The sequence below is a fragment of the Ascaphus truei genome, chromosome 17 (genome assembly GCF_040206685.1).
Source record: "Ascaphus truei isolate aAscTru1 chromosome 17, aAscTru1.hap1, whole genome shotgun sequence".
Taxonomy (NCBI): domain Eukaryota; kingdom Metazoa; phylum Chordata; class Amphibia; order Anura; family Ascaphidae; genus Ascaphus; species Ascaphus truei.
This window is the reverse complement of record NC_134499.1, coordinates 42,968,485-42,990,884: the sequence shown is the minus strand read 5'-3', so window position 1 is coordinate 42,990,884 and position 22,400 is coordinate 42,968,485. Positions and strand designations below refer to the sequence as shown.

The 22,400-nt window shown below is 47.8% G+C and overlaps 1 protein-coding gene across 5 annotated transcripts in view; it reads right to left on the bottom strand.

Annotated features, from left to right (window-relative positions):
• Window positions 1-473: 473 nt before the first annotated feature.
• Window positions 474-22,400, bottom strand: part of CNBP (CCHC-type zinc finger nucleic acid binding protein) — a 73,085-nt gene continuing 51,158 nt past the window's right edge. The window contains exons 1-6 of one of the 5 annotated variants that reach the window (XM_075574966.1): window positions 6,413-6,525; window positions 5,012-5,112; window positions 3,800-3,964; window positions 3,613-3,703; window positions 1,568-1,780; window positions 474-1,437 (exon numbers count right to left, since the gene is read on the bottom strand). In XM_075574966.1, coding sequence (XP_075431081.1) covers window positions 1,320-1,437; window positions 1,568-1,780; window positions 3,613-3,703; window positions 3,800-3,947 — 570 coding nt within the window. In that variant the 5' untranslated portion in view covers window positions 3,948-3,964; window positions 5,012-5,112; window positions 6,413-6,525 and the 3' untranslated portion in view covers window positions 474-1,319. Of the gene's footprint in view, window positions 1,438-1,567; window positions 1,781-3,610; window positions 3,704-3,799; window positions 3,965-5,011; window positions 5,113-6,412; window positions 6,573-22,400 lie in introns of those variants that run through there. The other 4 variants (XM_075574969.1, XM_075574965.1, XM_075574967.1 and 1 more) reach the window with 4 other exon arrangements.

Genomic DNA, 22,400 nt, shown 5'->3' with positions numbered 1-22,400 from the left:
TAAGCTCCTGCCCACTACAGGCCAATAGGAAGCCGTGACGTTATCCAGTTTGTCTTCCTATTGGCCCGCGAGATACTTACCTTCGTAGTGGGTGCCCTAGCTGCTCCGGCTCAGTTAGCCGGGATGTAATGTTTAACGCTCCCACGTCCAGAGTGCCAAAAAGAAGCCGAACCCAATAACATCCCGGCCTATTGGCCGCACACTTTGAACAGTCCACATTAATTTTGGCTAGGAGCATGGATTGCCATTTGGTCAGGATCTTTCAGACAATGAGAAACCTCAAAAAAGGACAGTCCAACCGTCACAACAATATGGATTCACCATGTATATTTTGATTAGAATGCTTGCTAATATTTATTTTATTAAGTAAACCAATGTCCCGAAAAATGACTCTGCAACTAATTTGTGTTCCTCAGTGTAATAATTTCCCCCATTTACACTTGGTAAAAAGAAACAGACAGAAAAACACAAACTTTAGGCAAACTCCCCTTCCTCCTCCAGCTTTATTGATAGTTTAAAATTACATTTCTATGTTCTAGGACTTCAGTTTCTTTTACCATCTGACTTTAAAAACTGATTACAAGCAAATTAAACTCAAAACAGTTGTCTAAAGTGATATAGTATACAAAAATAACATCTTGATTTCTGTGAAAACGTTTCTCTGCAACACCTGACTAGCTTCTGCTTTTTGTTTGCCATTTTCATTGATGCATGTTCTGGGTTTTACTCATTACTCCCACAAGGTTTATTACAAACCTTCACCTGGATCTTCAATATGAACTCAGGAGCCAAATGTCTGCTTATGGGTTCAACTCTGATTTCTTACGTGAGGCCACTAGCTGACATTTATGTGTTACTCCCACACTGCTTTAGACTGTAGACAGGGCCTGATACAGATGTAGTTGATGTTATGAACAGCTGAGGTCAGACAATGAGACCATCAAAATTAAATTTGCTGAAGTTTTCAGACACTTCCAGTAGTTCCCCCCGTGCTCAGGTACGCTGCTAAAGAACCTGGTTGGGGGTCTACTGGTCTGACTCAACTCTTCCTATCCATTAAATCCCTATTCACCAGTGGCACGGAAAGGGGGTTCTTTAACAAAGCATTATACATAACACCGCTACCAAACTAAACATAAACATTTTTGTAGTTAAATGCAAAAAGTGGATTTTTTTTCCACCCCTTTCCTCCTTTTACACGTCAAGTAAAGCTCACTGGCCTGGGACAAGCCTCTATCTGCCAACCTTTGGCCAGTGAAGAGGATTCAGAGAAAATAATACAACCATCAATCAGAAAAAGGAGGGGCGACAAAGGAAATTTAAGCTGTAGCTTCAATCGTGCATTCCCGTGCCAGGTGACCCGACTCCCCACAGCGGTAACAGTTCACTTCACTCGTCTTGCTGCAGTTGATGGCTACATGGCCAGTTTCACCACACCTAAAAAAAATGTTAAAAAAAGTGATCAAAAATATGTGTTCCACTCAAAATTAGCAAGTACTGACAACCTGCAGACCCACACTTTCCTGCAGATAATTAGAGCCCAATATCCTCCCCAGCCACATCGTACCTGTAGCATTTCACTTTGGTGCAATCTTTTTGGATATGCCCAAACTCTCCACACGAGTAACATTTCTGCTCATCAGCATGATCGCAGTCACGAGCCAGGTGCCCGGGTTTCCCACAGTTGTAGCAGCATTGTTCCCTCTCCTTTCTCGGCTCCTTGCAATCCTTGGCAATATGCCCACCTCTGCCACAGTTATAGCAGGCTTCAAAGACACCAAAAACACCAAATAACAAAGTAAAGTTAATAACTCAATACAAAAATCTGCAAGTGAAGACATGGGGTGAGAATGAATTATATTGGAATATGCAGCCAGCAAGCTCATTTAGTGCCCTATTTCCTCGATTCTAAGACGCACTTTTTTTTTATACGATTTTCATGTCTAAAAATCGGGGTGCGTCTTAGAAATCGATGTATTAAAAAAAAAAAAGTCTGCAGTACTAAACCCCTCTTTTCACTTATGTTTCAGGAGAGGTGCCACATCTGCAAAGGATTGAAGATGGACAGCGAGTGGGTGGGAGTGTGGCGGCAGGACAGGTCTCAAGCCTGCAGGTGAATGAAGATAAGACAGCAGGCGGGCGGTGGCAGGAAATCATAATAGCAGGAGCAGAGCTGCATAGGGAAACGGCTTGGGAGGTGCACACTAACACCGGATGTTGACTGGTGTCTGACTTCCGATTACAGTGTGCACCTCCCAAGCCGTTCCCCTACGCCGCTCTGCTCCTGCTCAGCTCTCCTGCTATTATGATCTCGTGCCCCCCCGCCACTGCATGCAGTCTTATCTTCATTCACCAGCAGACTTGGGACCTGTCCTGCCGCCGCTGCACTCCCACCGCACTCATGCCCACTGTCCATCTTCAACCACCTGCAGACGTGGGACCTCTCCTGCTGTCGCCGCCCGCTTCAGCCTACGCTGACATGGGACATCGCCTGTAATTTTCCTTGATTGTAAGGGCCAAATCGATGGTGCGTCTTACAATTGAGGAAATACGGTAATAAAGTTTCACACATTTTTAACTCCATGTCAAGCTTCGGAACTGGCCAAACTGTATGCCTTGCGAGTTATAATCCTAGAAATATTGAAATTCTTTTGCAACAGACTAAAATTAACATTAGTTATGTAGGTTAAGAATTTGCAGTTAGAAGCAGCTGGAAGGGATAAAGGTTCAAATTATCCATCAATCAATACATTATTAATTTCCCCTCGATACTAGAATTTAATCTCATTTCATGGACAAATAATTTTTATAAAGTGAGAGTACAAGACAAGTTAACCCAGGTGATTTAGAAGGCGCTAAAACACAGTATAGTTAGTACAAAACAAACAGCTCAGTTTGTGGGCCGTAATCCTATTAAATAAAAAACAAGTTTCTTGCAGAATTGTGCACTGGAAACATCACTTGTCAATAGCCTTTTGTATATCTTGTCAGAGTATTTGTTTAAACAGTGTGGCATATAAATACTTTATGCATAAAAACTTAATTACCCATGGATCCAGATTAGAATTTGTACATCACAATGAACTATAATCCAATTAATCTAAACTAATACCAAAAGACCGGCAGCTATTCAAAGATAAAATAGTCAATGAGATTTTACATTAACACTTCACAGTATTGGCATCTATTGATTTAACAGAAATTAGGATGAGTAGCAGGCAGGGGCCACCAGATGGATACAATAACTCTGGGAGCCTTCTCTAGGAACCCCAGATATATCTGTACTATAGCAGGACTAGACACCATATACATTTTCCAAACTTCCATAATAGCTATGGAGAAGGAGTGGCTCAGTGAGTAAAGATACTGACTCGCACTGAGTTTGAAGCAGGGGAGCCTGGTTTAATTCCCGGTATCAGCTCCTTGTGACCTTGGGTTAGTCACTTTATCTCCCTGTGCCTCAGGCACAAAAAACAGATTGTAAGCTCCACGGGGCAGGTACCTGTACCTGCAAAATGTCTCTGTAAAGCGCTACGTAAATCTAGCAGCGCTATACAAGACCATGCCATTATTATGAAAGGGAAAGGAAAATTAACATAAAGAAGCTCACCATCCTCTTGAAGATCACAATCCTTAGCAAGATGGCCAGACTCTCCACAACGATAACATATGTCTGGGAGAGACGAAGAAATGAATTGGAAACCTATTTTGTGAGAGGAGAAAGAGAGAGAAGTTAGTTAAACAGCAAATCAATAAAAAAAAAAGGTTCCCTAATGTAACCAAGTGAGAGGGTAGTTACCTCGGGAAGAAGTAAATCCACCACGGCCACGTCCTCTTCCTCCCCCACGGCCACGACCAGGACCAGGACCAGCAGCACCTCCTCCATTTGGGCATTCCCTAGCCCAGTGGCCAGAGCGGCCACACTTGAAACACTCGTTGCTGCTCATGTTTTTGGAGAAGTGCTCTAAAAGAAACAATCACAGTTGGAGTGATGCCAAGTTACACAATTTAAGAAATATTAAATTTTATATTTAAGTGGTCATTGATAAAAGGAAGTTAAACCATAATCTGGAAGTAAGTCTAAAAACCAACACAGGCCTGTGCCAAGTGGCACATTTAAGGGATACTTCTGGAAAACTTATTGTACACAGGAGGAATTAAGTAGAAATAGCCGTGTTTACACAGTATGACATTTTAATTTAAGAACAGTCATGATTTAAGGTAAAGAGAAGGCACGGACTTTAAAACTTGTTGCATCTTTTGGATGTATTGCATTGTCACAATAAAAAGGCTGAAAACCATTAAATAAATCGATTTCCTCAAGTCAATAGACAATGCTAATTAAGCCAAAACATGTACTGTCTAGTGCAGTGTTTTTTAAACCGGGGTACCTAGGAACCCATGGGGTTCCCCAGGCATACCTAAAGGGTCCCTTGCAATTTTCAGGCCATTTGAAAATTGTACCAAATACATTAGAATTTACAATGCATCTGATCTTAGACACGCTATGAGAGGGTTAGGGTTCCGCAGAAGTTCACAATATCATTTAAATACATGAAGGTACGTGGGAGCTGCGGGTTTGCAGCGGCCGATATTAAAGATATGTTTCATAACCAAAGAAAGGGTTGAACACCACTGGTCTAGTGTCTACTAAACTTAGCCTCCCGTTGTCCTGATTAACCTGCGGCCAGGCCTATCAAGACGTGGCAAAACAACCTACAATATATTTGAGAAAAGACTTGAAAAGCCAATGAGGCTTTGGAGGTGCCTGAAGCTGAAAGATGTGTCCATGCAACATGTTCAGCATCTCAATATATATCGACAAGATGACTGAAAATTAAGCAGTAATTTAGGACGTCCCAAACAACTAATCTGGTTGATGCCAGTAAACACCACCCTGCCACCTCAATGCTTCAAACATTGGCAGCTCAATGCATGTCTGGACAACACCTCATTTTATCATCTTAAATTAATGTCCCTCCACCCAAAACGCCCTACACCTTATTCTTACCTTACAACCTCTCACTAAGGCTTCAATCCCACTAATTCCCACGTCTCTTTTCTGGGCCTACCCCGTCCCAACATTCTCAGATCTCCACAGAAGTACATTATCTAGGAAATTATGAAATAGAGCTCAAAACATTTGACAAATCGAACTTCAGATTTACTTTAATCCTACCCTGCACTATATTTATTGCATTTCCCACTAATTATAGGTTTGGCAATTTACATCAATGTAACAAGGATTGTAAAACAGAAGTTAGTCTAATCTACCAAAATAATAAGACTATAGAATATTTCACAGGGGGGGTCCTCAATTAAAGACTAAACTGCCATTTACTGATAGTCATTGCATGAGTATTTTGAGCAGTCACAGCATAAAGTCTACATTTTAGCAAGACAGGGCATAGGTGCAAATAGTTTAGTTTGGCTTCAAGCTCACGCATTCCTGTATCTACCTATTGTATGGTTTGTTAAACATCAGCTGAGCAGAATGTTATTTTTAGATACAGCAGGTCTCTAATAATGCCCTTGGCTGACAGGTGTGTAAAAGGCTGAGAATTTTAGGGGGACGTCATTCTGATCAAGTAATTCACCAATAATGGATATGCAAACGATCATTTCACTTCTGAAAGGTATGAACATGCAATGCCGGCTTACGTGCAAACACATGGCAGGGTAACAGTACCAGGCATATCTGCCCTGTCCTTAAAAGGAAGCAGAGTTATACAAAGCACGTGTTGTAACCCCCGTGTTACACGAGCGCTAGTAAGGGCAGGGCAGGCCGAGCAATCTAAAGGGACATCAAATACACCAGAGAAGCAGCGCAATGTGCTAAATTAATGGTCAATTAGAAATACATCAAGTGTCCCAATATTCAGTAAGATGGGTGTGTAAGGCTTATAAATGCAAGATCCCAGCAGTACGCAAGGGCAGGTGTGCGAGAGATTATATATATATATATATATATATATATATCCCCCCCACCCAACCCCCGTAGCTGCGCAGTGAACGCGCAGGTAAAAGGTGTGACACGCAGCATGGCAGCTGCACAGGCCAAAGGCCGGAGCCCCGGGGGGGGGGGGAGCATCACTATCCCTATCGGAGCCCAGCACTGCTTCCCTCGCACCGCCCACTCCGGGCCTAGGGTCGCGCTAATAGACATCCGAGGTAGCGAGGCCCGCGCTATCCCAGCCCTCGGGCTACACCTGGCCGGGGCCCCGGGTTACTACTGGCCGGGGCCCCGGGTTACTACTGGCCGGGCCCTGACACACCAGGCCAAAGCGCGCCGCCGCCACCCAGGCTTGTTTACCACATGATGACGGCGGCGTATGGCAGCCCCGTACCGAGGCAGCCGCGAGCCCTCCGCCCCCCGGGTACCCACACCCGCACTGCACCCGGACACACTCACCCTCACCCTGCGCCCGCTGCTCCGGTTTGTTGTCAGATCCTCCTGCCTGCGCCACACGCGGTTTGCACACGACCCCAAAAAATGGCCACCGAACTGCGCACGGCACCACACTCGGCCCAGCCAATCAGCGCACGCGTTATGCAGCCACTACCTCGGCGCTCGCCCAATAGACAGCGCCGAACTGCTCGGCCCGCCCCTCTGTGAGGAAAGGTGTCTGCTCCCTGTCACTCAGACCAAACCACTGCGGACATGAAGATGGGGGAGCATATTGTTTCCAATTCCACAGAGGCCGCCCCAGTGTGTAACTACTGTACAAAACATATCCACATGATATATAAATAAATACACACAAAGGCTAACCACAAAAGCACTCTGACTCCTTAAAAATAGAGTTTGAACACTTTGAGTTACATTGTGTAACCCCCCCGGCATGTTTCACTTCCCTGCTCCTGCGGCGGCAGCAGCAGCAGCAGCAGCGTCCCTATACATTCTTACCACATGACTCAGTGTCCCCGGGGGGCGGGGCTCTGTAACGGCATCACGCGGGGGGAGGAGCCATTTTGAGTTGCTCACTAGTAATGGTGGCACATGGTGGGGTCATGCTCTGGGAGAGAGAGGGGGTGGGGGTCATGCTCTCGGAGAGAGAGAGGGGGCTTGGGGGTCATGCTCTGGGAGAGAGAGAGGGGGTGGGGGTCATGCTCTGGGAGAGAGAGGGGGTTTGGGGGTCATGCTGTGGGAGAGAGAGGGGTTTTGGGGGTCATGCTCTGGGAGAGAGAGAGGGGGTTTGGGGGTCATGCTCTGGGAGAGAGAGAGGGGTTTTGGGGGTCATGCACTGGGAGAGAGAGGGGGTGGGGGTCATGCTCTGGGAGAGAGAGGGGGTGGGGGTCATGCTCTGGGAGAGGAGGCTGATGAAATGAGCGATACCAAGTTTTACTGAAAGGAATCTGCAAACTATATATATATTGTATTGTATGTCTTTATATAGCGCCATTAATATACATAGCGCTTCACAGCAGTAATACACGTGACAATCATATAAATAACAAATAATACAAATAACAGGTAATGAGAATAAGTGCTTTAGACATAAAAGTAACATTAAGGAAGAGGAGTCCCTGCCCCGAGGAGCTTACAGTCTAATTGGTAGGTAGGGAGAACGTACAGAGACAGTAGGAGGGAGTTCTGGTAAGTGCATCTGCAGGGGGCCAAGCTTTATGTATCATGTGTTCAGAATATCCACAGTGCTATTCATATGCTTCTTTAAGCAAGTGTGTCTTAAGGTGGGTCTTAAAGGTGGATAGAGAGGGTGCTAGTCGGGTACTGAGGGGAAGGGCATTCCAGAGGTGTGGGGCAGTCAGTGAGAAAGGTTTAAGGCGGGAGAGGGCTTTAGATACAAAGGGGGTAGAAAGAAGACATCCTTGAGAAGAACGCAAGAGTCGGGATGGAGCATAGCGAGAAATTAGGGCTGAGATGTAAGGAGGGGCAGAAGAGTGTAAAGCTTTAAAAGTGAGGAGGAGAATTGAGTGCAAGATGCGGGACTTGATCGGGAGCCAGGAGATGGATTTCAGGAGGGCAGACGCGGAGACAGTTTTAGGAAAGAGTAGAGCGATTCTGGCAGCAGCGTTTAGGATAGATTGTAGGGGAGGCAGGAAGGCCGGACAGCAGGAGGTTACAGTAATCAAGACGGGAGAGAATGAGGGCCTGAGTCAGAGTTTTAGCAGTCGAGCAACAGAGGAAAGGGCGTATCTTTATGATATTGCGGAGGAAAAAGCGACAGGTTTTAGAAACGTTTTGAATGTGAGAGGGGAATGTGAGAGAGGAGTCAAGTGTGACCCCTAAGCAGCGTTCTTGGGCTACTGGGTGAATGGTCGTACTTCCAACAGTAATGTGGAAGGAGGTAGTAGGGCCAGGTTTGGGAGGAAGTATGAGGAGCTCTGTTTTTGCCATGTTAAGTTTAAGGCGACGAAGGGCCATCCAGGATGATATCGCAGAGAGACATTCAGAAACTTTGGTTTGTACAGCAGGTGCAAGGGCGGAGGTTGAAAAGTAAATTTGTGTGTCAGCATAGAGGTGATATTTAAACCCAAGAGATGTTATTAGGTCACCTAGAGAGAGTGTGTACAGAGAAAAGAGAAGAGGTTCCAGGACAGCCCTGGGGTACCCCCACAGAGAGATCAATAGAGGAGGAGGAGGTGTTAGCAGAAGAGACATTGAAAGTACGATGGGAGAGGTAAGAGGAGATCCAGGATAGAGCTTTGTTACGAATACCAAGAGTATGGAGAATGTGAAGGAGAAGAGGGTGGTCCACGGTGTCAAATGCTGCAGAGAGGTCGAGTAATATGAGCAGAGTATAATGACCTCTGTCTTTGGCAGCATGGAGGTCATTAGTTATTTTAGCGAGGGCTGTTTCAGTGGAGTGAGCAGTGCGGAAGCCAGATTGTAGAGGATCTAGATCGTAGGGATTATAGTAGGAGCAAGAGGTTTTAGGAGATGGGAGGGAATGGGGTCAAGAGGGCAAGTGGTAGAGGGAGAAGTGGCGATCAACAGCGACACATCCTCCTCTGAGACAGTGGAAAAAGAGTCAAGGAAGGCAGGAGGAGAGTTAGGAAGAGGTTTGGATGGGAAGAAGAAACAGAGGGGATGTTCTGACGTATGGATTCCACCTTTTCCTTTAAATAGTCAGCAAAGTCCTGAGCGGAGATGGAGGAAGGAGAGGCAGCTGAGGGTGGTTTGAGTAGAGTATCAAAGACAGAGAACAGTCGGCGTGGGTTAGATTTGTGCATGTTGATTAGAGTAGAAAAGTAGGCTTGTTTAGCTTGCGAGAGGGCAGAGTTGAAACAGGATAGCATAAATTTGTAGTGAAGGAAGTCTGCGAGAGTGTGAGACTTCCTCCAGAGGCGTTCAGAGGAACGAGTGGAGGAACGCAGCATGCGTGTGTGGGAATTTAGCCAGGGTCTAGGGTTAGAAGGGCGAGTGCGGCAGAGAGAAAGTGGGGCATGTAGATCAAGAGAGGAGGCCAAGACAGAGTTGTAGTTCCTGACCAGGTTGTCGGGGTCTGTAGCAGAGCTGAGAGAGGAGAGGGAGGAGCGTAAAGTGGACTCAAAGTCAGGTAAGTGAATAGAGCGCAGGTTTCTGCAGAACCGGGGTGTAGATGGAGGTGGAGAAGGGGAGAAGCGAGATAGAGAGAATGAGATGAGATGATGGTCAGAGAGAGGAAAAGGGGAAATGGAGAAATCAGAGAGAGAGAAGTTCTTAGTGAAAACCAGGTCTAAGTAGTGGCCATCCTTGTGGGTGCTGGCTGCAGTCCACTGTTGAAGGCCAAAAGAAGAGGTTAGAGAAAGAAAGCGGGAAGCCCAAGGGAGAGAGGGGTCATCAATGTGGCAATTGAAGTCCCCAAGGAGAAGAACAGGGGAGTCTGAGGAGAGGAAGAAAGAGAGCCAGGATTCAAAGTGAGAGAGAAAGGCAGAAGGGGGATGAGTAGAGGTAGGTGGGCGATAGATGACCGCCACATGAACAGGGAGAGGAGAGAAAATCTGGACAGTGTGAGCCTCAAAGGAGGGAAAAGCAAGAGAGGGAGGAATAGGAAGGGTTCGGTAACGACAGACAGAGGAGAGCAGGAGCCCCACGCCTCCACCCCTGCCATCAGTGCGCGGAGTGTGGGAGAAGGAAAGGCCACCGTAGGAGAGGGCAGCTTCCAGAGCAGAGTCAGACTGAGTGAGCCAGGTCTCAGTTATAGCAAAGAGAAGCAGAGAGTGAGAGAGAAAGAAGTCATGCACAGAGAGCTAATGCGTTTTATGGTTATTTCAGATATTGTTTGAATTTATTTATTTGTCTTTTAATGTTTACATTCATTAATGTTGTAGTAATTCATTGTTTTGATTGGTTAGTGTTACTATTCATTTTGAGTTGGTTTAGGAATTAATTGGTTTCATTGGTTAATGGTTTAATTAATTCATTGTTGATGTTGTTACTGCTTGTATTCATTGGATTAGCTGGCTACTGTTTTTATTTACTTTATTTATGTATGCTAATGCAGTGTTTAATAATGGGCAAATAATCTATTATCCATATCTGGATAATAGTAATTTTGTACATTATTGTACTTGTATGTGTTAGGGCGGAGAGGGGGGTGGGGGGGTCGTGTATTGATGTTTGTTAAATCTTTTTTTAATATACATGTGTTTCATACTGTGGATGTGCAGGGGGTCTCCGGAGCTGAACCGCATTGGTTTCAGGTCTGAAGACCCCCTACTTCAGGAGATACAGGCCCCGTTATGGGGTGCCGGTATCCCCTGCACTTTCAAGCGTCCGCGTCACGTGACCGGGACATTGAAATTCTGCATGGGATACCGGCACCCCATAACGGGGCCTGTATCTCCTGAAGTAGGGGGTCCTCCGACCTGAAACCAATGCTGTTCGGAGACCCCCTGCTCATGCACTCTATTATTCAAATGTACTTATTTAGTGTATGAACACCTGTAACAGCCTTGCATGGAGATGGCAAATCTCCATGCAAATGTTACATGCGGCTTTTTTTTGATCAGCTAGCGCACGTGAAGTTTAAGAACGCTAGCAGGGGGAAAAAAAGCATCACGTACGCTGTGGGTGTTTTGAGCACGTACGTTAAAAAATGAGCTCAAGGCCTTAGTGAATTGCGTCCCGGCCTCACTTTTTAACAGACGTGCTTTTTTTGAACATCAGAACGCAAACCTATTGAGCTTATTGCATAGCCCCATATGTGATCTATACTATTGGTATATAGGGATAGAATTACATTGTACATTAGTATGTGTAAGAGACAGCTGTATGTGTGTGTGTATATATGTGTGTATGTGTATATATATATAGATATATAGATATCTATATATATATATATATCCAGTGGTCGACAAATCACCAAAAAATCTACTCGCCTCACAAAAAAATCTACTCGCCACCTAGTACCAAACGTGTGCTGCTTGGGCCAATAGGAGCTCGCCACGATGTTAAATCCACTCGCCTGGGGCGAGCAAATGTATAGGTTTGTCGAACACTGTATATATCCATATATATATATATTTCAGCTATACAATGTACCACATCTATCCCCACCATCTGTGAGATATGTCTACGGTGTATGTGTGGTGCAATACCTGTGGCTCGCAGGAGGTCTGAGCCTCCGCTGCAGGGAGCCTGGGGTGGATTCTGGAACGATCTTCGTCAGAGCCTCCACCTGTAACGGATCCTACTATGGGCATTTGCCCGTTACAGGACCCATATACATATATAGGCATATACGATCACAAAATAAACACACTGAGTAACATAGAATAACAGTTTACTATAGCTGGATGCATTAGGCTACTGGTTACAGCTACCCCTTCGCCTCGCAGGGCCTTATCCCACCCCCGTGTAACCCACACCGTGTCCACCGTACCCAAGGGGCCATCGGGCACCCAACTACCCCGGTGTCCACAAGGATAACTGTCCCACCCCTATATCTGGTCAGCGCGGCCACTATGGTGTGTATACTGTTGGTGCACTTTTAGGATATAGGTGGAGCACCCGGGCGCGCCGAGTAGACAACGGGGAGGGTCCGCCGATCCAGCGACGTGGGCTTCCAGCTTCCTTGGCGTGGGGTGGTATCCCGCTGGAGTGTCACACCGTGATGACAGTCTCTGTATCTTGAGAGGTGGTCTGGTCCCAGACCACAATTGTCAGGGCTGCGCAGTTTTGCAGCTGTGTCCCTGATCTACCAAACAGCTAATGGGGCAGGGTCCCTACTAAGGGCCTGTCCCTGTAGCAGCCACAATCTTAGTGCATGAGTCGGGACCTAGGGGGGGAATCTGGCCTAGTGCAGAGTGTCACAGACCCCTGCACCTACCTCCTACCCTGCCCCAGCACTGACTGACGCGCGAGATGTATCCCCTTGTGCAGGGAAAATCAGAAACCCTATTGGCTGCCTTGCGCCCAGGGGATCTGCCGCCCCTGTGCATTATGGGGCTTGTAGTTCCCCGTGGAGTCTGTCCTATTGGCCTATCATACTGCGCATGCGCGACACTGTAATGGCCGCCGGCTGTGTTCTGCGTATGCGCGAAGGGAGGAATAGAGCAGGGAGAACTGCTCCTTTAACCCTTTGGGTGCCCTTTAGGTGTAGATACTACGGCATGTTGTCTGGCACTCAGGGGCCAACTTAAGGGGTGGATGCGCCCTGTGTGTAAACAGCAGCCACCAATCACAACCTCCAAAGGAGAAAAAAGAGAGACCATATAGTGTAGAGGTAAAACAATTGTAATATCAAAACATGATTCAAGGCTTACACTTCATACGGTCGATGTGGGCACTCATAGGTAGCGGTTGACGGATATCCCTGGGACTCGCGATTCCTCGGGGTACTCGGTCACCTCCGCTCTCTCTGGAGACACTTGGATCCACACCGGAGCTTTCGCCCCTTCACTTCCGGCACGCCGAGAGCCTCCCCGGCTCCCACTACGTCACTTCCGGCACGCCGAGAGCCTCCCAGGCTCCCACTAAGTCACTTCCGGCACGCCGAGAGCCTCCCAGGCTCCCGCTACGTCACTTCCGGCACGCCGAGAGCCTCCCAGGCTCCCGCTACGTCACTTCCGGCACGCCGAGAGCCTCCCCGGCTCCCACTACGTCACTTCCGGCACGCCGAGAGCCTCCCAGGCTCCCACTAAGTCACTTCCGGCACGCCGAGAGCCTCCCAGGCTCCCACTACGTCACTTCCGGCACGCCGAGAGCCTCCCAGGCTCCCGCTACGTCACTTCCGGCACGCCGAGAGCCTCCCAGGCTCCCGCTACGTCACTTCCGGTGCGCCTTGAATCATGTTTTGATATTATAATTGTTTTACCTCTACACTATATGGTCTCTCTTTTTTCTCATTTGGAGGTTGTGATTGGTGGCTGCTGTTCACACATAGGGCGCATCCACCCCTTAAGTTGGATGAATGTCTAATTTGATTACTTAAAATGTGAGTAGTCATTTTGGATGAATTTCACCTTTTTCACTGTTTAAACATTTTTGCACTATGATATGTTTTTCTATTTTATGACTTCGAGACGAACTCCCCATACGCTTTGAAAAATTATCCAATAGAAGACAAGTGAAACAGTCTTTTTTCAAGGGTTTTAGTTTATTTTGAGGTTTTTTTCACTTTATAATGCACTTTAAGTAGGCACGTGTACTATCACCGATTTTTATTAATTGCATTGTCACTGATTCTATTAATCACATTGTCACTTTCACAATAGTGGTTATTATTATACTTTGGGTTTGTTTGAGCGCTATTGTCATTGTTTTCCTCACTCAGGGGCCACATACCAGTAGCTACATCATTATCTTCCTGCTCATTTTATTGGGGGGGGAGGGGGGGGAGGGGGGGCAGGAGTGCAGGCGGTGAACTATCAGGAAGTGGAACGTCAGTAGTTATGTGATCACAAGCGCCCCCCTCCAGCACTTAAAGGAGCCACATGTCTTAAATATGAGATTAGAGGAAACATTGAAATGGATAAATACTTTCCTATGTGGCAGGAGAATGAGAGTAAAAATAGGTAATACATTACTAAGAGCTATCAGTATTGAATGTGGTACCCCATGGCAGCATTATTAGCATCACTATTTAACATTATGATAAACAACTTTTCTGAACTGTTAGACTTAAATGAACTTAACTGTAGTTTACTTACTGATGAGCTCACTGTTTGGTGTTAATCGCCAAACATACACTATGCAGCAAAATTAGATCAAAAAAATATTGACACAATGGTCTAAGACTCCGGGTTTTGAAATCTATTAAAATAGAGGTTAGATTTTTACAAAGTCATGGAAGAATTTTGAGGTTAAATGACATATTGGTGATGAATGTTTGATTCCTGGTGGGTTTTCATGCGCGGTGGAAGAGCATCCTCTAGAGGTTAGACGTGAATTGATAATTGGTAAATATCAAATTAACTTGTTAGCAGAAAAAGATTACCTTCCTTAAGAAATGCTAGGGAAATTCTTTGGAAAATTATAAGACCAAAGGTCATGGTGAGAATGTAATTTTGAGTATGACAGGAAAATTGAAGAAAAAGTATAAGATTCGTGTATAGGATATTCAATCAATTATAAACTATTGAGAACTGTATGTAGGATTCAATGTCTCTCCTAACATAAATATATCAGCAAAGCTAAAAAAAAAAGCGGGTTCAGTAGCACTGCTAAAAAGTGCATTTAGAATATATGAAATAAAAACGGAATTATTTACAAAAACATTCGCAGATCCGTATGTCCAATCCTTGGTAGGACAAGTTCACGTTTTTGTGTCCTTGAATGAAAAAATGAAAAACCTTATAGAATTTCTGATGATCCAATCAATTTTCATTGCTGAACTTTTTGCAGAAATCATGGCTTTAGAATGGATACTAGTTATGGACGTTATTTTGGATGAGCGAGCGAGGGTAGACTTCAATTAGACTTTGTCTCTAGTTTGGGTGTGAGGATTCACCGGGTGCACCAACAGAGAAGCTCCCCTGACTTTGCTACGTGCTCCAAGATGGGCGATGGACCAGGACGGTCTCGCCCCAACTAAGATGGCCAACAAAGCAGGAAGTGACCTCACTCACCTACGCTGAACCAACCGTGGCCATCTTGCTTCCTGGCAATTCCAGCCTTCACTTCCTACACAGGGCTTTAAATAGCTGCCAGTTGCTCTCAGCCAGGGCCCATGCAAAGTATTCCTATACTGGGTGTGTGCCACGAGTGCTCACCACAAACAAGGCGGGACCGCAAGGCTGAGGTGGGGATATTGATAGCCACCGACCAACAACCGAGCAGGCACGTCCGGAGTGCAGAGTGGTAGTCGTGTAGCCGGGTCAGGGTAGGAGAGGTCAGAGTGGTCTAGGTACTTGCAGTGGTCAAGGAGAGGAGAAGGTAGGATAGTCGTTGATGCGGTGCCAGAGTCCAGGGGTAGAGAGAGAAGAGTAGTCGAGTCCGTAGCCATGGTCCAGGGGTCCGAGAAGTCGGGAGTCCGGGTGGAAGCTGAGATCAAACATACAAAGCAGGAACAAGGCAAGGCACCGGTAAGCACATAAGAAAGTTTATGCTCAGCCAATTTGCCACGGGGCTGGCTGAGCATAGAAAGGAGAGAGAGCCAATGGGAGGGCTGCAGGGAGTGAGCATCATCAGTATGCCGTATAGTGATAGGCAGGGGCGGAGCCCGTAGCAGCTGTGGAATAAGGGATCCCGTTAACCCCTTGAGTGCCTGTGTCCGCACGGCGTCTGCACGTATTCCGAGTGTGCTGTGCGTTACGGAGGCGGGGCCTGGAGGCGTCAGTCTTCCTAGCGGGGCGGCACCTGCGCACAGGCTTTGACTGACGTGCATCACTTGTGACGTTGCGGGATGTGTCACAGGGCGGAGCCTGGGTACGGTCCCTGCGGTGTCTGGCCTTCCAGCAATACGGTGCCTGGGCGCAGGTTGTGGCTGGTGCGCGTCATTTGTGACGACACGAGGTGCGTGACGTGGGCGGGGCCTTGCGCTGATCCTCACAATGTGCTTCTTTGTTATTCATCCTGTCTACAATCTCTGCCTTGTACTGGCCCTTTTGTGTCCCAGTCCTGCTCCCGCTTACTTCGCTGCGAGCAGTGATCTTTGCCTGTGACACCGATGTCACCTTCTTTAGGGTGACCAGATTTTCAAATGTAAAAAGCGGGACACACTAAAAAATATTTAGAAAACAAATTAAATCAAACGGTGCTCCCCCTTTTTGGCTTTTTTCTCTCTCCACCATCCTCTATCCTCCCTGTCCCCCTATCCCCCCACCATCCTCTCCATCTCTCTACCCCATCCTCTCTCCTCCCTACCCTCCATCCTCTCTCCTCCCTCCCCTCCATCCTCTCTCCTCCTCCCGCTTCCCCGATTCTCTCTCCTCCACCCTCCCCCCATCCTCTCTCCTCCTCCCTCTCCCCCCATCCTCTCCTCCATCTCCCCTGATCTTCTCCCATTCCTTTACCCATCTTCTCTCGCCCCTCTCCCGCCTCCCTCCTCCTCTCTTACCTGCCCCATCCTCTCTCTCGCCCATCCTCTCTTCCTACCCTCCTCCATCCTCTCACCCCCACTCCTTCTCCATCCTCTCTCCCCCCCTCCCTCTCCATCCCCATCCTCCCTCTCCATCCTCTCTCCCCTCCTCCCTCTCTCCCTCCTCTCTCCCCCTCCCCCCCACTCATCCCCCTTCCTCTCTCCCCCCACTCCCTCTTCATCCTCTTCCCACCGCTCCCACTCCATCCTCTCTCCTCCTCTCCCCCACTCCCTCTCCCAGTCACCATCCTCTATCCCCTGTCTCCTCTATATATACACACAAACACTACACCCTCCTGCCATGTGACCGACTCTACAGCGCCACCTGCTGCCCAGCAGCCAGACAGCCTGCTCTCCTCCTCCCTCCTGCCATGTGACCGGCTCTGCAGCGCCACCTGCTGCCCAGCAGCCAGACAGCCTGCTCTCCTCCCTCCTGCCATGTGACCGGCTCTGCAGCGCCACCTGCTGTCCAGCAGCCAGACAGCCTGCTCTCCTCCCTCCTGCCATGTGACCGGCTCTGCAGCGCCACCTGCTGTCCAGCAGCCAGACAGCCTGCTCTCCTCCCTCCTGCCATGTGACCAGCTCTGCAGCGCCACCTGCTGCCCAGCAGCCGTACAGCCTGCTCTCCTCCCTCCTGCCATGTGACCGACTCTGCAGCGCCACCTGCTGCCCAGCAGCCAGACAGCCTGCTCTCCTCCCTTCTGCCATGTGACCGGCTCTGCAGCGCCACCTGCTGCCGGAGAAGCCAGCACCGGGATAGCTCATTAAAAACCGGGACTATCCCGGCTAAACCGGGGCGTCTGGTCACCGTAGCCTTCTTTCCTGCCGCCAGCCTTGACCCCAGAACCGGAGCCGACCATTCTTGCCTACCTCGACCCCAGAACTTGGAATCACTACCATGCTTTTCTAGACTCTGATCCCAGGCCAAGGTTGGCTTATCGCTCCCTACTTCTGCACTGTGGGTTTGTATCAGAATTTGCAGACACAAAGTTACAGGGTGTCTGTCTGTGTTCTCTCTCCACAGGCCAAACAACTTGACTGCTTCCGATGACATTTTGAGGGTTCTATCTGCCATCCTAACTTAGATCTGCCAGAAGTTTTAACCAAATCGGTGAAGCTCCCATCTTGGAATTTTTGTTTTGTTTTTTTAAAGTGATGAAAACTTCACGTGACATGCTGTTGTCATGGCAACACGACGCCATTTACCGTCGCGGTGCCATGATGTGGGACACTGCAGGAAGAGATGGCGAAGCAGAAGGTAAGCGTTACAGAGGTCTCGCGCACTTCCCCGGCAATCAGTTTCATTGTTGTGGGGAAGAACGCGGGACCTCTGTAACCGCGGGGCTCGGAGCAGGGTACCAACTGCACCGCCATAACGCCGGCCCGGCGGAAAGTATTCCTAATCCGAATATTCAGGATTTAGCAATATGTAAATAGATGTGCTTGTTACAATGGTAAATCTAAGCACAAAAGCATACATGTAAAAGGTGTTAGTTTTTTGGCTGTTATCGCGCTCAGCCTCTCATGGGTTACTGTATTGTATATTTAATTGTTTTATAATGGGGGAATGCAGAAGTGTTATTGAATATAAAATGTCTAACACACATAGTACGTATGTATTTGTATGTTGCAAAATAACAATATTGAAATAGCACAAACCTGTCACTGCTTCATTGCAGCTTATGCAATAATACACCTAACGTCTCACCTTTAATTTGAACTATTCAGAAGCAGCCTGTCTCCGCGCAGACACGACATGGGTATTGATTATGCTTGCAGTGAAATAACATTTTCTTCCTCTCTCCTCTGCATAGACAGAATGGCGTCTGGCGCGGATCTGGCGCGGTCCCTGTCCTTAGAACCCGCCGGGCATTGCAGAGATACAGTCATGATTGGCTCATCTCCAAGGTTGTGAATGGGAGATGAAAATGTTAATTACCCGTAAAGGGGGCAGTTCTAGAGTTATAACTAAAATTGGAAAGCTAAATGACAAGGTTCTGAAAGAATGCCGTGTCTGAGGGAAATAGTTTTTCTGCTTTTCTTCACCTTAAAATTTCATTCAAATTGTCACAAATTACCTACATATTATACAAAGTAACTAAAATAATACTTGCGAGACCTGACAGATTTAATGAGGCCAGCAAAGTGGAACTATGGATGTACAAATAATTTAATACATCGGAGCTAATCAGTAATGGACATTATTCTACCTGCGGTTAATACCCACACAGCTAATTATATGCACAATCTCATTAGCATAGGCATAACCGCATGTTACATTTAGCACTGCCTTGCATTAGCTTAAAATAACAAAAGAGAGAAATATTTTTTGTAAAGTACCTAGTGATCTGGGAAATATGGGGATTTAGATCCGCAAAGTATATTTAAATGATTTCAGTTAGAAAGGATCCCAGTTATCTCTCCTCTGGTTGTATAAAGGAGTGTGTATGGAGGTATTTAAGTCACTTGGTAGTATACAAAAAGTAGTATTCTTCCCCTAACCGTGGGGTGGGGGGCTGATAAGTGAGTGAGCGCCTGTCCTCAAAGCCAGCAACAGGTCAGGTTTTTAGGATATCCCTGAGAACCTGACCTGTTGGTGGCCCTTGAGGACTGGAGTTGGCCAGCTCGGCATAAAGAGGCGTTAACTTAGGTTAGAGGTTCAAGAAATGGCTTCTCCTATATCCACCGACGCGGCCAATCGGAATATTTTTCGGGCGAAATTCGTCCATGACTTCTGTGGGGGAATGTTGTCTAAAGATGAGACGCTTCGGCGGATGAAGGATAAGCCCTTTAATCGTGTATCAGAACCCTTTAATCACGACCTCAGTGTCAGTTTAATGGCATAAAAAACCCTTGGTTTTCTTTGATACCAAGACATAGGGTATTTTATATGTTTTATTTCTTATGGATCTGTGATAATAAAATGCCAATGATTGCTTTTCAAAACATGTTTTAAATAAAATAAGGGATTCAATATTTTTACATTACTATGTACCCGAAAATAAAGTTGGGTATGTAACCGTCCTGCTCCTAGGGAGGTGACATAGGTGTCTGAGACATTGGCTACTCAGGATGAGTTAGCTTGTATGGGGTGCTGGTCAGTACAGGCTGGGTGTATATGGAGAGGAAAATGGGTGTCAGGATCTTTGTAGGTACAGATAACAGTTATTCCCATTCTGTGCACATATACCTTCTCTGAATACATGCAGGTATTCCCAGGGAGGTGCCTTCCTGGAACTGGGGTGGGCACCGCGCTGTTACCTTGTTAAGTGACTATTTATTACATTGGATTAAACTTCCAGGGTGCCAGCTTGTGCTACTTGCTCATTGCATTTGACCATCCTCCCTGTAGACTGCCCTGAACACCTCACTTGCTGCACACTGGTGCTGAGGTAACAGGGGGTCTCTAGCCCTTTACTGCACCTCATTCCATCGGGATCCTTATCCAAGTCCCAGGACTACGGTTATGACGACCCCTAAGGGACACAGGTCTCCCCTATGGGAACCTGTACTCTTCCATTCTCTCATGGACCTTACTTCAGGGCACTTCCCTGACTACAAAACAACAAACAGTGGTACATCTATATACATCATCTATCCCCTTACTGGGCACCTATTTATATTACTTAACTCTGAGGCTCCTCCAACTGTCACTCCTCCCTGGAACCTGAGTTCCAGAAGCTTCTCTCCTATTTATACCACAGTTTGATGTCACTGTCCCCAGGCAGAACATAACTTCTGCTGAGTCACAGCAGCACCATGTGACCAGGTGGAGGGTCTTTACTCTGTGTGACACCACAAAGTTAACCCCTTAATGCCCTAGTAATCCATAAGGGGGGTTATAATTATTTCTGATCTTAATTTTGTTTGTTGCTAAAGCTAATAAAGAATATACTGTAAAATATAATCAACAGTAGTCAGAACCACATTGTAAATGACCTTTGTACACGTTTCATGTGTTTATGTGCTCAGATATATTACACATTCAATGTAAATGATTATGTGAAAGAAAGGCTACATTCACAGATGTGTACACTGCACACTGGAAAAGAGGCGTGTTAGTGCTTTTCTAACACACACATGCGAAAAACTCACACCTTCTGTGCAATGATGTTTAAAAGCAAACACCATGTGATTTATCCATAAAAGTGCTTTGGGCTCCTGGAACCTCCAGGTAGCAGAGCCGAAAAGAGGGGAACATGTTGTTTAGTCATTGTAGCTGGGAGAAGTGCAGGTCGTACTATTCTAAACGCCCTTCTCGCAGTTCCAAGCAATTTTTTTTCGTGGTATGCAAAACTTTGCATAATTAGATACCTGATTGTCTATTAAATGACAGGCTGATTAAAAAGCATTTTCTAGCTAGCTTCCTATTTAAACCTCCTGGCAAACATTCAGTTGCACATTGCCAAGACAGAACGAGAGAGCCAGACAGGGAGAGACTCCGAGGGACAGGCAGGGAGAGGCTCCTAGGGACAGGCAGGGAGAGACTCCGAGGGACAGACAGGGAGAGACTCCGAGGGACAGGCAGGGAGAGACTCCGAGGGACAGGCAGGGAGAGACTCCTAGGGACAGGCAGGGAGAGACTCCTAGGGACAGGCAGGGAGAGACTCCTAGGGACAGGCAGGGAGAGACTCCTAGGGACAGGCAGGGAGAGACTCCTAGGGACAGGCAGAGAGAGACTCCTAGGGACAGACAGGGAGAGACTCCTAGGGACAGACAGGGAGAGACTCCTAGGGACAGACAGGGAGAGACTCCTAGGGACAGACAGGGAGAGACTCCTAGGGACAGACAGGGAGAGACTCCTAGGGACAGACAGGGAGAGACTCCTAGGGACAGGCAGGGAGAGACTCCTAGGGACAGGCAGGGAGAGACTCCTAGGGACAGGCAGGGAGAGACTCCGAGGGACAGGCAGGGAGAGACTCCGAGGGACAGGCAGGGCGAGACTCCGAGGGAGAGGCTCCTAGGGACAGGCAGGGAGAGACTCCTACGGACAGACAGAGAGAGACTCCTAGGGACAGACAAAGAGAGACTCCTAGGGACAGGCAGGGAGAGAGTCCTAGGGACAGGCAGGGAGAGACTCCTAGGGACAGGCAGGGAGAGACTCCTAGGGACAGGCAGGGAGAGACTCCTAGGGACAGACAGGGAGAGACTCCTAGGGAGAGACTCCTAGGGACAGGCAGGGAGAGACTCCTAGGGACAGGCAGGGAGAGACTCCTAGGGACAGGCAGGGAGAGACTCCTAGGGACAGGCAGGGAGAGACTCCTAGGGACAGGCAGGGAGAGACTCCTAGGGACAGGCAGGGAGAGACTCCGAGGGACAGGCAGGGCGAGACTCCGAGGGAGAGGCTCCTAGGGACAGGCAGGGAGAGACTCCTACGGACAGACAGAGAGAGACTCCTAGGGACAGACAGAGAGAGACTCCTAGGGACAGGCAGGGAGAGAGTCCTAGGGACAGACAGGGAGAGACTCCTAGGGACAGGCAGGGAGAGACTCCTAGGGACAGGCAGGGAGAGACTCCTAGGGACAGGCAGGGAGAGACTCCTAGGGACAGGCAGGGAGAGACTCCGAGGGACAGGCAGGGCGAGACTCCGAGGGAGAGGCTCCTAGGGACAGGCAGGGAGAGACTCCTAGGGACAGACAGAGAGAGACTCCGAGGGACAGGCAGGGAGAGACTCCTAGGGACAGGCAGGGAGAGACTCCTAGGGACAGGCAGGGAGAGACTCCTAGGGACAGGCAGGGAGAGACTCCGAGGGACAGGCAGGGCGAGACTCCGAGGGAGAGGCTCCTAGGGACAGGCAGGGAGAGACTCCTAGGGACAGACAGGGAGAGACTCCTAGGGACAGACAGGGAGAGACTCCTAGGGACAGACAGGGAGAGACTCCTAGGGACAGACAGGGAGAGACTCCTAGGGACAGGCAGGGAGAGACTCCTAGGG